Here is a 13317-nt window from a genome sequence, read left to right as displayed (position 1 = left end):
TGTTCTTCAAGCAACTTTTGTAGAACTGGATTTTGTTGAAATCTTCTACCACACCAAGGTTTCCTTTGTTAATTCTTAATCCAAAGAACTTAAGCCCAGCAACAGCAGCCCAAACCTCCTGGGTTATCTCCATCTCCACACCTTTCACATGAGAGACTAAGTTGTTTCCCTCAAACTTCAAGTTGGTGTAGAAAAGTCTCACCAAATCTGGATAAATGTTCCCTTTGAGCTCCAGAAAATTTCTGAGTGATTGGTCTTTGAGAAGCCTCCTCACATTGTCAAGCTTTTGACTTTTCAGCCAGTCAAAGCACACAACCTTGGGGTTGTTTATCTTCTTGACACTTGTTTCATATCTGTACTTCTCAATGAGTTCGGTGTCACCAGAAAACCAGCTTTCAAGCCTTCCTCCAGACCTTACAGCTCTGGTTTTGACTCTTTTAGAGGTGGGAGGGGTTGATTCCATGACAGCAGAGAAGAAAAACTCACTTCACAGAGAATTTCAAGAGATGGTGCAAGAGATATTGCAAGAGATGTTGCAATTGGTTGTTCTTGATGAAAGAAATCTGCACCTGATTTTATAGCAGAAAGAAAATCAATCTGAATTTAATTTCATTCAATGGGTACATGATTTTCAGAGAGAGGACTTGACTCTGTTCTGCACTGAAAATGTCAAAAAAAGTTGAAAATCACATGGTCTTCACATGTGATCTTTGACTAGTCATTAAGGCTCTTGAATTTCCAAGATTTTGAAATATATTCCTTTATGACTGTTGTTAATCCTTTCTGAACGTGATCAACTTTCAACACAGATCCTTTGACCAAGATTCTCCCTTTGAAAAATATCTGCAACGGCTAGAAATTCAAAAATCAGTTAAATCAATTTCTACACAGTGCTGTCAGACTCAAAACAATCGGTTGTTTTTCTGCAGCAGTTAAAAACTTGATTTTTCAATTTTTTTTTAACCACAAACAGAAACAGATAAAAGCACATGACATTGATTAAAACACAATTAATCATAAGAAAGAAATTTGAAACAGAAATTGAGAGCAAATAAAAGGAAGGTCTTATCCTTGTGTTGTTTCTTTAATGAGCCAATTGCTTGTTGATCAAGAAAACTTTTTTTCACTGTTTTGACCTTTTTGCACAGCATTGATTCAGCTTCAATGATTGCCCTTTTTCTTCAACAGCTTGATTAGAAGGCTCAATTCTTCCTTTTCTCTTCATTTTTCCTACATAAACAAATTCAAGTTGCAAGATTTGGTCCCCTTACAAATTTGGGTCCACTTGGCTTTTCTTTGCTGTTAGAAACATCACATCCCTTAGGAATCCATTTCATAAAACCTTTGGGAACATAATATTTTCTAATTTTGCAGAATCTAACAGGGTGGCCTTTCTTCATGCAGTAAAAGCATGTAACAACCGGTTGTTTTTTTTATTTTCTCAAAAAACTTTTTGAAAATCTATCTTGCTTGTTCTGTGGATTGAAGCCTAAACCAACCTTTCCAAAAACACAGCTTTGAGATGCTAGTACATTCTCAAAGTTTGACTTTCCTTTTGAAAGCTTGTCCACAGTTTCAACAAGATAGTGAACTTTTTTCTCAAGATTTTCACAATTTGTGCAATTGAGAGTATCACACTTGCAAGAGGCATTTTTGAAATCTTTTTCCAATTTTTCAAAATCACTTTTTGCTTTTCTCAGTTCCTCTTCAAGTGATTTAACTTTCTTTTCAAGCTCATTGTTAAGATCTTTCAATCGGTTGTTTGAAAGAACCAATCTATTAGCTTCATCATGAGTTTCTTGAAAAGCTTCAAGCAATTCACTATAGTTTTGTTCATTTAAGGAAGCACATGAACTAACCTCACTTGAACTGCAAGAATCATCACCATCATCCTCAGCAACTAAGCATATGTTGGCTTTTTCATCTTCACTTGATGAAGAGCTTGATGATGATACTTCATTTTCATCCCAAGCAATGTAGGCCCTTTTTGTTTTGCCTTTCTTCTCCTTGTAGCTTGTCTTTTTCTCTTTGCTCTTGTTGGGACAATCAGCCTTTATGTGACCTTGCTCACCACAACCAAAACAAGTATAGTTATTTGAATTAAATTCATTGGGTTTCTTGTTTCCATACCTATCCTTGTTGTTGTCTTTGTTGCGGTTTCTCTTGAGGAATTTGCTGAATTTTCTTGACAGCAAACTAAGATTTTCCTCATCACTTGAATCTTGCTTTCCCTTATGTTTGGATGCTTTCAAGGCTATGCTCCTTGTGTGCTTATCTTCACTCTCTTGAACATTGAGTCTATTCATCTCTAGCTCATGTTCCCTAAGCTTTCTAAACAAAGAGGCAACACTTAATGATGTTAGATCTTTAGATTCGGAAATAGCAGTTACCTTTGGTTGCCATGCTCTATCAAGACATTTTAAGATCTTGATGTTCAGCTCCTCTTTATCAAACGTCTTGTCAAGGCTCATAAGGTGATTGATGATGTGTGTAAACCTTTTCTGCACTTCAGCTATGGTTTCACCTTTCAGCATTCTAAACATCTCTTACTCTTGGATGAGAGCATGCTATCTAGCTCTTTTCACCTCATTTGTTCCTTCATGAGTGACTTCCAAAGTATCCCACATTTCTTTTGAGATTTGCATTGTGAGACCCTGAAAAACTCATCAGAATTTAAAGCAGAGGTTATAATATTTTTGGCAATGCAATCGAATTTGGCATTTCTACTTTCTGCATCAGTCCATTGAGACCATGGCTTCTCAATGACAGAACCATCTTTTTCAAACATTGGGATAAAAGGGCCATTTTCAATTGCAGCCCCAAATTCCTTTGTCAAGAGATTCCATAAATATTTTCATTCTAACTTTCCAAAACTGGTAATTCAAACCACAAAACAAGGGTGGTCTGTTTATTGAGGCACCTTCCCCAAACGCTAGTCTATCAGGCATTTTGAAAGATTTTAGGATCAAGTTGAATGACTTACAAGAACCAAGCTCTTGATGCCAATTGTTAGAAAAGATGGCTTTAAACTAGAGGGGGGGTGAATGGTTTAAAGGGGTTTTCACAAACTTTTCAAAGCTAGAATGAACTTATTTCAGAAACCAATTGATTCATCAATTCAGTTAGCCAAAACAGCAAGCAAAACTGTAATACCAGGAAAAACAGTCGGTTGTTTATACCAGCAAACAACAAACAAACTGAATTTAAAGAGACAGGGATAGAGAGATTGTACACAGTTGTTTATACTGGTTCACTCAAAACTAGAGCTACATCCAGTCTTCTCAGAAACCCTGAGGATATCCACTAAGCAATCACCACTTGATCACTTACATCACAACCAAGAGAATGACCTTGAACACCTCAAGAAACACACTCTGCTTGGCCAACACTAAGATTGCTGATCTTGAACACCTCAAGAACACACAGCCAATCTCAGCAACACACACAAACAAATTGTTCAGCAGTTTACAAAGATTACACTTGTTACAGATAAAAATCTGAAATCAATACAAGCAAAATCCTATTCAGCACCTTGATCAATCTCTCAACTCTTTAGCAATCTCAGAACTCTTTGAAAAACTCTTTGATCAAAACTCTGTTTCAAGATACTTCAAACATTAAAACTGTTTTTCAGAATATATCTAAGAATATAGTTTGTTATCAAATCTTAACAAACTCTTAATTGCATTTAAAGTTGATTGGTCAAAGCATTTAATGACTGGAGCGTATTCAGTTAAAGCATTTAAAGCTCAGTCAAAGAAAACAGTTTTTCTGTTATGGTTTTAAAACAAACAATCGATTGTTTCCTCGAATCAATCGGTTGTTGTGTTACTTAACAAAAACACCATTCAAAAACAGTTTTCAAACTTTCTCAAAACATCTAAGTGTAAACAATCGGTTGTTTCGACAAAACAATCGGTTGTTTCGACAAAACAATCGGTTGTTTCGACAAAACAATCGGTTGTTTCAACTTAGTTTGAAAAACATTTTGCTTTGATAAAAAATGAGATGCTAATTGCTTTGAGATTTAATCTAAGGGTTGATTACAACAAAGAACTACCCCAGAACAAAGCTAGAACCAGCACAACAACATCAAGCAAAGCAGAGGCTTCATCATCCTTCAAAGGATTTGGATTCTTCAAAACATTGAACACCACTTGGTTCAACAATCTAATGTCGAAGTACTTGATGACGATGATATTGAACCACATAATCATGACGACGATGAAAATCTTAACCTCTTAAATGAAGATTATTCTGAAAATCACAGAGACAATGACGATTCAGAGTTTGATAACAATGACGACTAGTGTATATTACTTTCAATAAACTATAAACAAGCATATCATCACCTGATAATTAACTAATATTATCAACAAATATTTTTTCAGGAAAAATGGTTAAGACTAGAGTGAGGAATGGTTCCATTTTTAGTCGTGGCCAGTCGAGGCATGGAGTTTCAACATTAATGCATGGTCAACTAGCTATAGAACTAGGAAACATCCCTTATTCTGGCCTTTTACCAACGTCTGATGTTGGTAGTCCACATCTTTCATCCTATTCCTCGACACCATCTTCTACCTTGTCTTCCTCCAACCTCTCCTCCTCTGGTCATCAACATTTTTTATATGTTTATCCTCACTCCACTATATCACCTAATCACACACATATTTCATCATCTTCCACCCTCCTAGTACTCCATTACCACTAGGGTCGTCATTCTCTATTCTGAATTACCACCACAATGTCCCTACACCACTCCAGCCCACTCATGCTCCATTTGACCAACCCACCCCTGGTACCTTTGTGCAACCCAAACCTGGTACTTTTGTGTAGCCCACTCCTTATCTCATTGTCCAAACCACTTTTTCTCCCTCTTTCCACTAGACTAATGTTGCCTTTGTGCATGTCCTTGTTGACCATGATGTTGAACCAAGTGGTGTTCAAGCTTTGAAGAATCCAAATCCTTTGAAGGATGTTGAAGCCTCTGCTGTGCTTGATGTTGTGCTTGTTTAGCTTAGTTCTGGGGTAGTTTATATGTTGTAATCCACCCTTTGATTAAATCTAAAGCATTAGCATTATCAATCCTTGTGAAAGTAAAATGTTTTCAAACTAAGTTAAAACAACCGATTGTTTTGTCGAAACAACTGATTGTTTGTACTTAGGTATTTTGAGAAAAAGATTGAAAACTGTTTTTAAAATGGTTGAACTGTTAAGTACCAAAACAACTGATTGATTCGAGGAAACAACCGATTGTTTGTTTTGGGACCATAACAGAAAAACTGTTTTCTGTTTGACTGAGCTTTAAATGATTTAACTGCTTACGCTCTAGTCATTAAATGCTTTGACCAATCTTTTAATGCAATTTAAGAGTTTGTTAAGATTTGATAACAAACTACATCTTTGAATAAATTTAGAAAAACAGATTTGACAATTAATCTTTGACAAGTTTTTGCTAAGAGTTTTTGAGTTTTTCAAAAAGCTGAGATTGCTAAGAGTTTGTGGTTGATCAAAGTGTATGGAATAGGATTCTGCTTGTATTGATTTCAGATTATCATCTATAACAAGTGCAATCCTTGTACTCTGTTGAACAAGTATTCGTTTCTGTGTTTTGCTGAGATTGGCTGTATGTTCTTGAGGGGATCAAGATGAACAATCTTAGTGTTGGTGTGTTGACCAAGGAGAATGTGTTTATTGAGGTGTTCAAGGTCATTCTCTTTGTTGTTGTGTAAGTGATCAAGGTGTGGTTGCTTAGTGGATTTCCTCAGGGTTCTGAGAAGACTGGATGTAGCTCTGGGTTTGGAGTGAACCAGTATAAACAACTGTGTACAATCTCTCTATCTCTAACTCTTTAAATTCAGTTTATTTGTTGTTTGCTGGTATAAACAACCGATTGTTTCTGCGAAACAACCGATTGTTTTTCTGGTATTACAGCTTTTGCTTGCTGTTTTGGCGAACTGAATTTCTGAATCAATTGTTTCCTGAGATAAATTCATTCTTGTTTTAAAAGTTTGCGAAAACCCTTTTTAAATAATTCACCCCCCTCTAGTTTAAAGCCATCTTTTCTAACACACGATGACCCTAACACCACCACTACTTCACAACACGACCTCCCCCTGAAGATGTCTAGCGTGACCCTACTAGTAGGGTCATCATCCAACTTCTTGGTAAAGGGTAAGTCATCCTATATTTATATTTTTTTTTATCTTCATATTACAAATATTTGTAATTTGATTTGTTTGTATTGTAGTTGGACACCAAATCATTATACTAGTGATGCCATTAGACATTGCATTCGGTCTCAATTTAGAGGCACTTATGACTATTATGATGCCATGATTGAGGATGATAAACTAAAATGGTGGACTGACTTTAAGGTAATTTTAATTTTTAATTACAATTTCATACAAATCAACCAAAATGGAAAAACTGAAACAAAATGTTTTCTTGTTTTTAACATAGTAGAGTCACTTAGGCACCTCAGGACGAGTGACATATTAAAAAGGTCTACGAGTCCAAAGTCAAAAAATGACTTTGTTTCATGTTGACCAAAGTCTGGGCAAAGAATTTCCGACCTACTTGGATAGGTGAGCAAACATGTGTTGAACTTATAAACTATTGCAATACACAAAAGTTCTAAGAAAAATCAACTAAGAATAAAGTGAATAGGGCTTCAGCTCATGGTGAAGCATTACACTCCACAGGTTAGAACTCACATTCAGATATTGTAGTGACATTGGTAAGTACTTGTCACTTTTTTACATGTAATTCATTTTAATTTTGCAACATATACTGCTTCTAATTGTACTACATTATTAGGAGTGTTAATATGGTCGTCCTCCTAAACCTGGTGAACTATTTATGGCCAACCACACAAATAAAAAGGGTGATTGGGTTGATACTCGTGCTTGTGAAACTTATGCAAGTTATTATTCTAAGTTTTTCTTTAATTTTTATTTTAATTTCCTAACATTTCCATCTTGTAATGACCTTTGTAGGAAAATTATCATGAGCACTTGAGGACCCTTCAAGTAAATAGTTCTCAGGACCCAAGCATTGATGTCCATCAAGTTGATCCAACAACAAAGCTTCAAGCTTGGAAGGAAGCTACTGAAGGAAAGAGTAGAGGTCGTGTTTATGGTACGACAGACTTGGCTGGTAACTTCCGCCAAGGATTCTCTTCCCTCACTCAGTTCACCTCTGCTTCCCATTCTGGTCCTGGTGCTTCTCAATCTAATTAGTTGACTTAAAATCAACAACTTTGTGCAGAAGTTAGTATGTGGGGTCAAGTATGCATTCTTGGAGGACGAAATGAAGCAAATAAAGGAACACCTTGTCTCGGTGTTGCAACAACGTGGCAATGCTTCCACTAGTACAAGTCAGTTCCACCACCAGTATGCTCCAGAGCATGATGACCAATCCCTTCCTTAAAGTGCATCCTAGATTGTAAGTTTAATTATTTCACAGTTTTATTATTATACTAAATATTTTAGTTATTCACATTGTTTGTATTTTTTATAGGTTTTTTTTATGGATCACATCACTGCTATTTCTACTTCACAGGACGCATTTTATATTGTTATTTTTACTCTTTTTATATAATTGTATTATGGTGCAATTCAAGTTCTAATACTTTTGCTTAATTTCTAAATTACAGTTTTATTTTATGGTTTATTTTAATTACTAATCTCTATTTTATGATTAATATTCACTTTGACTTGAAATTATTTGAATATTTGAATGATTTGGATGGTTGAAATTATCTAGATGGTTTTTTTGATTTGGATGGTTTTTCTATTGTGGATGGTTTTTCTAAAAAAATTTCGAGGTGAAAATGACTAGAAAAATAAAAATAAAATGTTTTTTTTTCCAGTATATATATGCGTTGGCCAACCCACGCAAATCATTATTAATTTTTTTTTTCTAACTTCCATTTTTGCATGGGCTAGGCCCACTCAAGGTTTTTTTATATATATTTTGTGTCAGCTAGATCATATGAAACACATAAATAATTTGTCACATGGTTAGAGAAAAATTGAAGAAAGGTCTCATACATTTGCTTTCCATTTATACCTAGAGCAACTAACTGACATTTATACCACAACCTTAAGTCCTCAATTTTTCAAGAGTATTTGTTCCAAGTCGGATTTCATCAATATTTGCTCTCCAGCTTGCCGGAGTAACAAAGGATATGGATACAAGGCTTCTAGAAGGAAACTAATATTAATTTTGTTTTTTCTAATACTTAGTTGTTTTTCTTCGTACATATGTCTAACCTTTATTTTTCCTTTTCTTATTTTAGTCTTTATTGACTCTTTATTTTACATTTGTCTCTTTAGCTAGACCTAGAATGATGTATTCAAACTCTATGCTATGATTTAAGAAAGAAAAAAAATAGAAGAAATATTATTTCTCATATCTTCCTTGAATTGTTTAAAATATTTCTCACACTAATGCCTAAAACATTTGAAGCTTTACTTTGGCACAATGGTTGAATGCACTATAGAGACAAAGGAAGTTTATGCGGCAAGAAAGAAAGATATTTAGGGAGAGATTTCCAGAATAAAACTAAGATAAAATAAATACAACCAAAACCAAGCACATTATTTTTTGCTTTATCCCTATTGCAAACAAAAATAATCACTCAAAACAAAACAAGTGTTGGTAGAGACTAAATATGAAATCTAGGAGTGTGGTAAATTGAAATATGTGAAAAAAGATATGAAACAAAGTTGTAAAGGTTTTAGAGGATTAACTAGAAGATGAAAACTCTATGCACCATCCAACGTCGTGCTTCATAACCAATAAATTCACAAAAGTTTAGTTTGTAAGCGGTGGCTGTACAAACCACATGATCGAGAGCTCTTCAAAAACCTCAAGAGTCTAACATTTATAAATTTAGATTTGGGAATGGAGCACTTAATATTGTGAAAGGTATGCGAATAATTGGAATTATAAGTCATTCAAATATTAAATTAATTTTTGATGTATTATATAGATTAATAAAAATATGTTAAGGTTTTTTATATCTTATTTATAAGATTAATCAAAATATGTCAAGAGTTGCTAAATTGTTAAAAAGAATGTTATAAGGTATAATTTGAACACAAACTTTTTGTGATTAAAGATTCAAACAATTTAGAATGATTCAAAGTTCATTTGAAAGACAAAAGTTTTGTTTTTGACCGATTTCATATCCAATTCCTACAATGGACAAAGATGTTAAATTTTCTTGTACACCAGTTTATAACCATTGGTACAATTATAATGAGCGAAGCTGTACTTGTTTTTTCTTAGTTTTTATTTTTCTATCTACCTTGAATTTCTGTAACACTAACAGTATTGATGGAGCAAAATCTCTGATTTTCTTCAGATAACGCCAAATTCAACATTTTTTGTCGATGGATGAATGCAGATTGAGTTGGAGGAGGAAGCACAAACTCACTGTTGAGCATAGAAATTACTGCAGCAATAGTGGGTCTGTCTTCAGCAAGTTCTTGTACACATAGAAGAGCTATGTGTATGCACCTTAAGATATCTTGATGATGACTAGGATCATAAATTTCTGGATCTATTAAAGATAATGCATTTCCTTCCTTCCATTGTATCCAGGCCTAAAATGAACAAAAAGGGTCAACTTTGTATCAGCAAATGGAGAAAATTCGTGAGTTATAAATGAGTTGTTGAGACTTACAAATCCTAAAAGGTTAAGAGCATGCACATTGCCATAAGAGCTTGAGTTTCTTCTTCCACTAACAATCTCTAGAACCAAAACACCAAAGCTAAACACATCTGATTTTTCTGAAAATAGTCCTTCCATTGCATATTCAGGAGACATGTAGCCACTACATTCAAATGTAAACATTAATTCTTCACACTTTCTTGCTATAATATTGGAGAAAGAAAGAATACTTACTAGGTTCCAACAACCCTTCTAGTATTGACTTGATCTTGAGTCCCACCAAAGATTCTAGCCATGCCAAAGTCTGATATTTTTGGATTTAGTTCTTCATCTAGCAATATATTACTTGCCTTCAAATCTCTGTGTATAATTTTTAGTCTGGAGTCTCTGTGAAGATAAAGTAGTCCTCGAGCTATTCCTTCTATTATGCTACTGCGCTTCCTCCAGTCTAGGAGTTTACATTTTGATGGATCTAAAAAGTAATGTTCATATTATATACTACGTGGAAGAGGAAACTATGAAGGTGAGTCATACAAAGAAAATACAATAGTCATGACATGATTGTTTATTTCTTAAGTAGTTTATTCGTTCTAAGTAAAGAAAAAGATAAAAGTTTGGAATTGTCCATGAGAAAAACATTGTAGAGGGATAAAGAACTAACCAAAGATAAATACATCCAAACTTTTGTTTGGCATGTATTCATATATCAACATCTTTTCATCACCTTCAACACAGCAGCCAAAAAGTTTTACAAGATTGCGATGTTGTAGCTTGGAAATCACGACTATTTCGTTCATGAATTCTTCTAGACCTTGTACAGAGGCTCTAGAAAGTCTTTTAACTGCTATTTCCTGTCCATCTTCAAGTTCCCCCTGAGAAAAAAAAATGTTTTATGAGAAAAACGACAATCGGTTCAATTACGACAACTTGTTTCTCGTGTACCTTGTACACAGGACCAAAACCACCCTGCCCAAGTTTGTTGGACAGATGAAAGTTGTCTGTGGCTGCTGCAGCCCTTTTGAAATCAAATAGTAACAGCTCCTGTAGTTTAACTTGTGACAGTTCTTCAATTACACTATGGCTTTCATGTTCTGGTGTTCCATCATTATTAAATTGTGCAAAAGTATTGTTGTTCCCTTTCCTTACTGAGTTGATTAGCTGCCATACTTTAGCTGAAGTAACAAACATTTATAAATGTAAGCTTAGTTCCTTTACCAGCAAAACCTTAATAACTGGACTAATTCTGAAATTAACGAAGATGCTGTCTTACCTGGATGCTTGGAAGTCCTCCACATGAAACATGCACATGCACTAGTAACCATAATCACAATTGCTATTATTGCTGCTGTTGTAATGATGACTTTTGTCTTCTCTGTTCCTTTATCTATAATAAAAAGGACAATTTCAATTTAAACTATAAGAAATTTAGTCCATAGAAACTATGTTTTAAATGTTTGAGCAGAGGAGCAGAGTTAGCATACCAAGTTCAGAGTGGGCTACACGAACATATAGATCAAGTCCTCCCTCTGAGAATTGCTGTATGTCTAGTAGATTCCCAGTCCAAGACATGCAACCAATCCCATCATCATGAGAATAAGCAACACAAGAGCAATTCTCCAAGCATTTGCTTCTGCATATGTCACTCTCAACAGGAGACCCTTCTAAAAAATCAGGAACTTTAACCATCTGTAGTTTCAAAAATCCATCTTTCTTTGCATCTGTACTTGTGTTTTGATCTCTGACCCTTTCACACTTCAAAGGTGTTCTCCTAACACATCCACCAGTCCAGTTTTTTCCATTCCATTCCTCCTTGTTCCTCGGCTCAAATCCTTTCAAACAGCTACATATCGGTTTGCTCTGTGCATTACAGCTTGTGAATGGTCCACATATACCATAAACATCGCAATCTGACACTTTACTAGTCCATCTAATTATCATTTCGTTCTTCTCTGCATCCCACAGTTTTTGTTCATATTGGCCTTTTGAATTCAACATATAGATTACAAATTCTAGTTCACTTGCCACTGTGTAATAGATATCTGTATTTCCATCGCCATCATCCCCACCTTTGAAACCATTAAGATATGTTGACATGTTGGGTATCCCTAAAAATACCCCACCATTCCATGGACCACTGCGCCAGTATGGTCTAGTTTCATTCCAAATGAACACTTCAATAATATGAAGGCGTTGAACAACCCCAGAAGAGAAGCTGCCGATAGAGGGATTCGAAGGGCTTTTCCATGATGTAAGTTCTACTTTCGTATTAGTTTTTGTGTTGCTTGAAAGTTTCATGCCGGGAAAGAGTGTATCTGAAGGTTGATGAAAACTATCCCATAAGATATTTCCTGTTGTGGTTTCCATGAGTACAAGCTTACCAGAGTCTGAAAACTCTGAACTTGTATTGGATAATATTTTGGACACATTTGTTGACCAAATGACTTGTTTCTGTCCATTCAGAACCACAAGATTACCATCTTTAGCTATTGTAACAACTCCAGAAGAATCATTCAGTGGTTGGTTTCTATTAGCAACCCATATAACTGTAGACTGAGACTTCCACCAAATTCCAACGTAGCGGTTTGTGGAGTTTTGAGGGGTGAAGAACCCCAAAGTGAAGTTACCATCTTCAGACCTTAGAGTTTCAGGGTCCTTGATGGATTTTGATGATGTGATGCTGTCTATGGCAGTACAAACGTCCAACACATGAAAACACAGCATGAATAGAACAAAGAGCAGGTTTGCATGGCTGCTGAAACGCATTACAGAAACACTCCCTTCTTCAAGTCAACTATCTATGGCATGCAAATGAGAATTTCTAGCTAGTTCTCACAGCACAATGAATGAACTCTTCACATGAGAATTTCTCTTTGATCTAGTCAGATGACTTGTCTATATAGAATACACAGGCTTCACCTTCACCATCTCTTTCACCTTCACCTTTCATTTTCTTTTTCGTCATTCTCTTAGTTGTTTATCTTTCTTTGTTCTTTCATTCAGTCAACTATCCTAGCTCCTCAAATTTGTAAGGAAGCCTAGCCAAATTTTCCTTGTTCGTTAAGTAATTACTAAATTAACTAATAATACTTGTCTTGTATTTCTTTATAAAATTGTACTTTCAAAATAGTTCTCAAGGTAGTAGGTATTCAAGTATACTACTTTATTGTTGTAGTCCTAAAGATCTAAGGTCAATTTTGAATAAATAGTTAAAACTTAAATAATAGAAGAAAAATGCACCAGGCTTTCAAGTTTGAGCAAGTGTTGCATTATTAAACACATCAGACTTTTGTTCTTGACTCAGACCAAATTGGTATTTTTTACTTATTTTATGTAATATTATATGATTTTAATGTTGCTATGTTCTTTATAATTAATTTTCAAGTAATTTATAAATTTGGATATTTTTTTATTAAGTTTCTATTAAAATAATAAACACAAGAAACAGACTTTGAAATAATTCAAAAGGATGACAATATTGCAGCATTCTTAAACACAACAGCTAACAAAAAGTCAATTTCTGCTTTGAAACTGCAAGTGATGATATACTGTCATGCAAAGATGGAAAGGCATTTACAAAATTAAACATCAAAAGTTTGAGGATGCTATTGTCTCTAAACTATATTGCTTACAAAAGG

At 34.7% G+C, this 13317-nt stretch overlaps 1 protein-coding gene across 1 annotated transcript; it reads right to left on the bottom strand.

Moving 5' to 3' along the window:
- Positions 1-9154: 9154 nt before the first annotated feature.
- LOC137825549 (G-type lectin S-receptor-like serine/threonine-protein kinase At1g11300) lies at positions 9155-13238 on the bottom strand. The gene is made up of 7 exons (XM_068631242.1): positions 11164-13238; positions 10953-11066; positions 10625-10854; positions 10344-10554; positions 9917-10154; positions 9695-9845; positions 9155-9614 (listed from the first exon to the last, which is right to left on the bottom strand). The coding sequence occupies exons 1-7, from the start codon at positions 12443-12445 to the stop codon at positions 9309-9311; spliced, it is 2532 nt and encodes an 843-aa protein (XP_068487343.1). The 5' UTR covers positions 12446-13238; the 3' UTR covers positions 9155-9308.
- Between the last annotated feature and the right edge of the window lie 79 nt (positions 13239-13317).

The sequence above is a fragment of the Phaseolus vulgaris genome, chromosome 8 (genome assembly GCF_000499845.2).
Source record: "Phaseolus vulgaris cultivar G19833 chromosome 8, P. vulgaris v2.0, whole genome shotgun sequence".
NCBI lineage: Eukaryota > Viridiplantae > Streptophyta > Magnoliopsida > Fabales > Fabaceae > Phaseolus > Phaseolus vulgaris.
The sequence above is the reverse complement of the archived record's forward strand: the minus strand, read 5'-3'. Positions and strand labels throughout refer to the sequence as shown.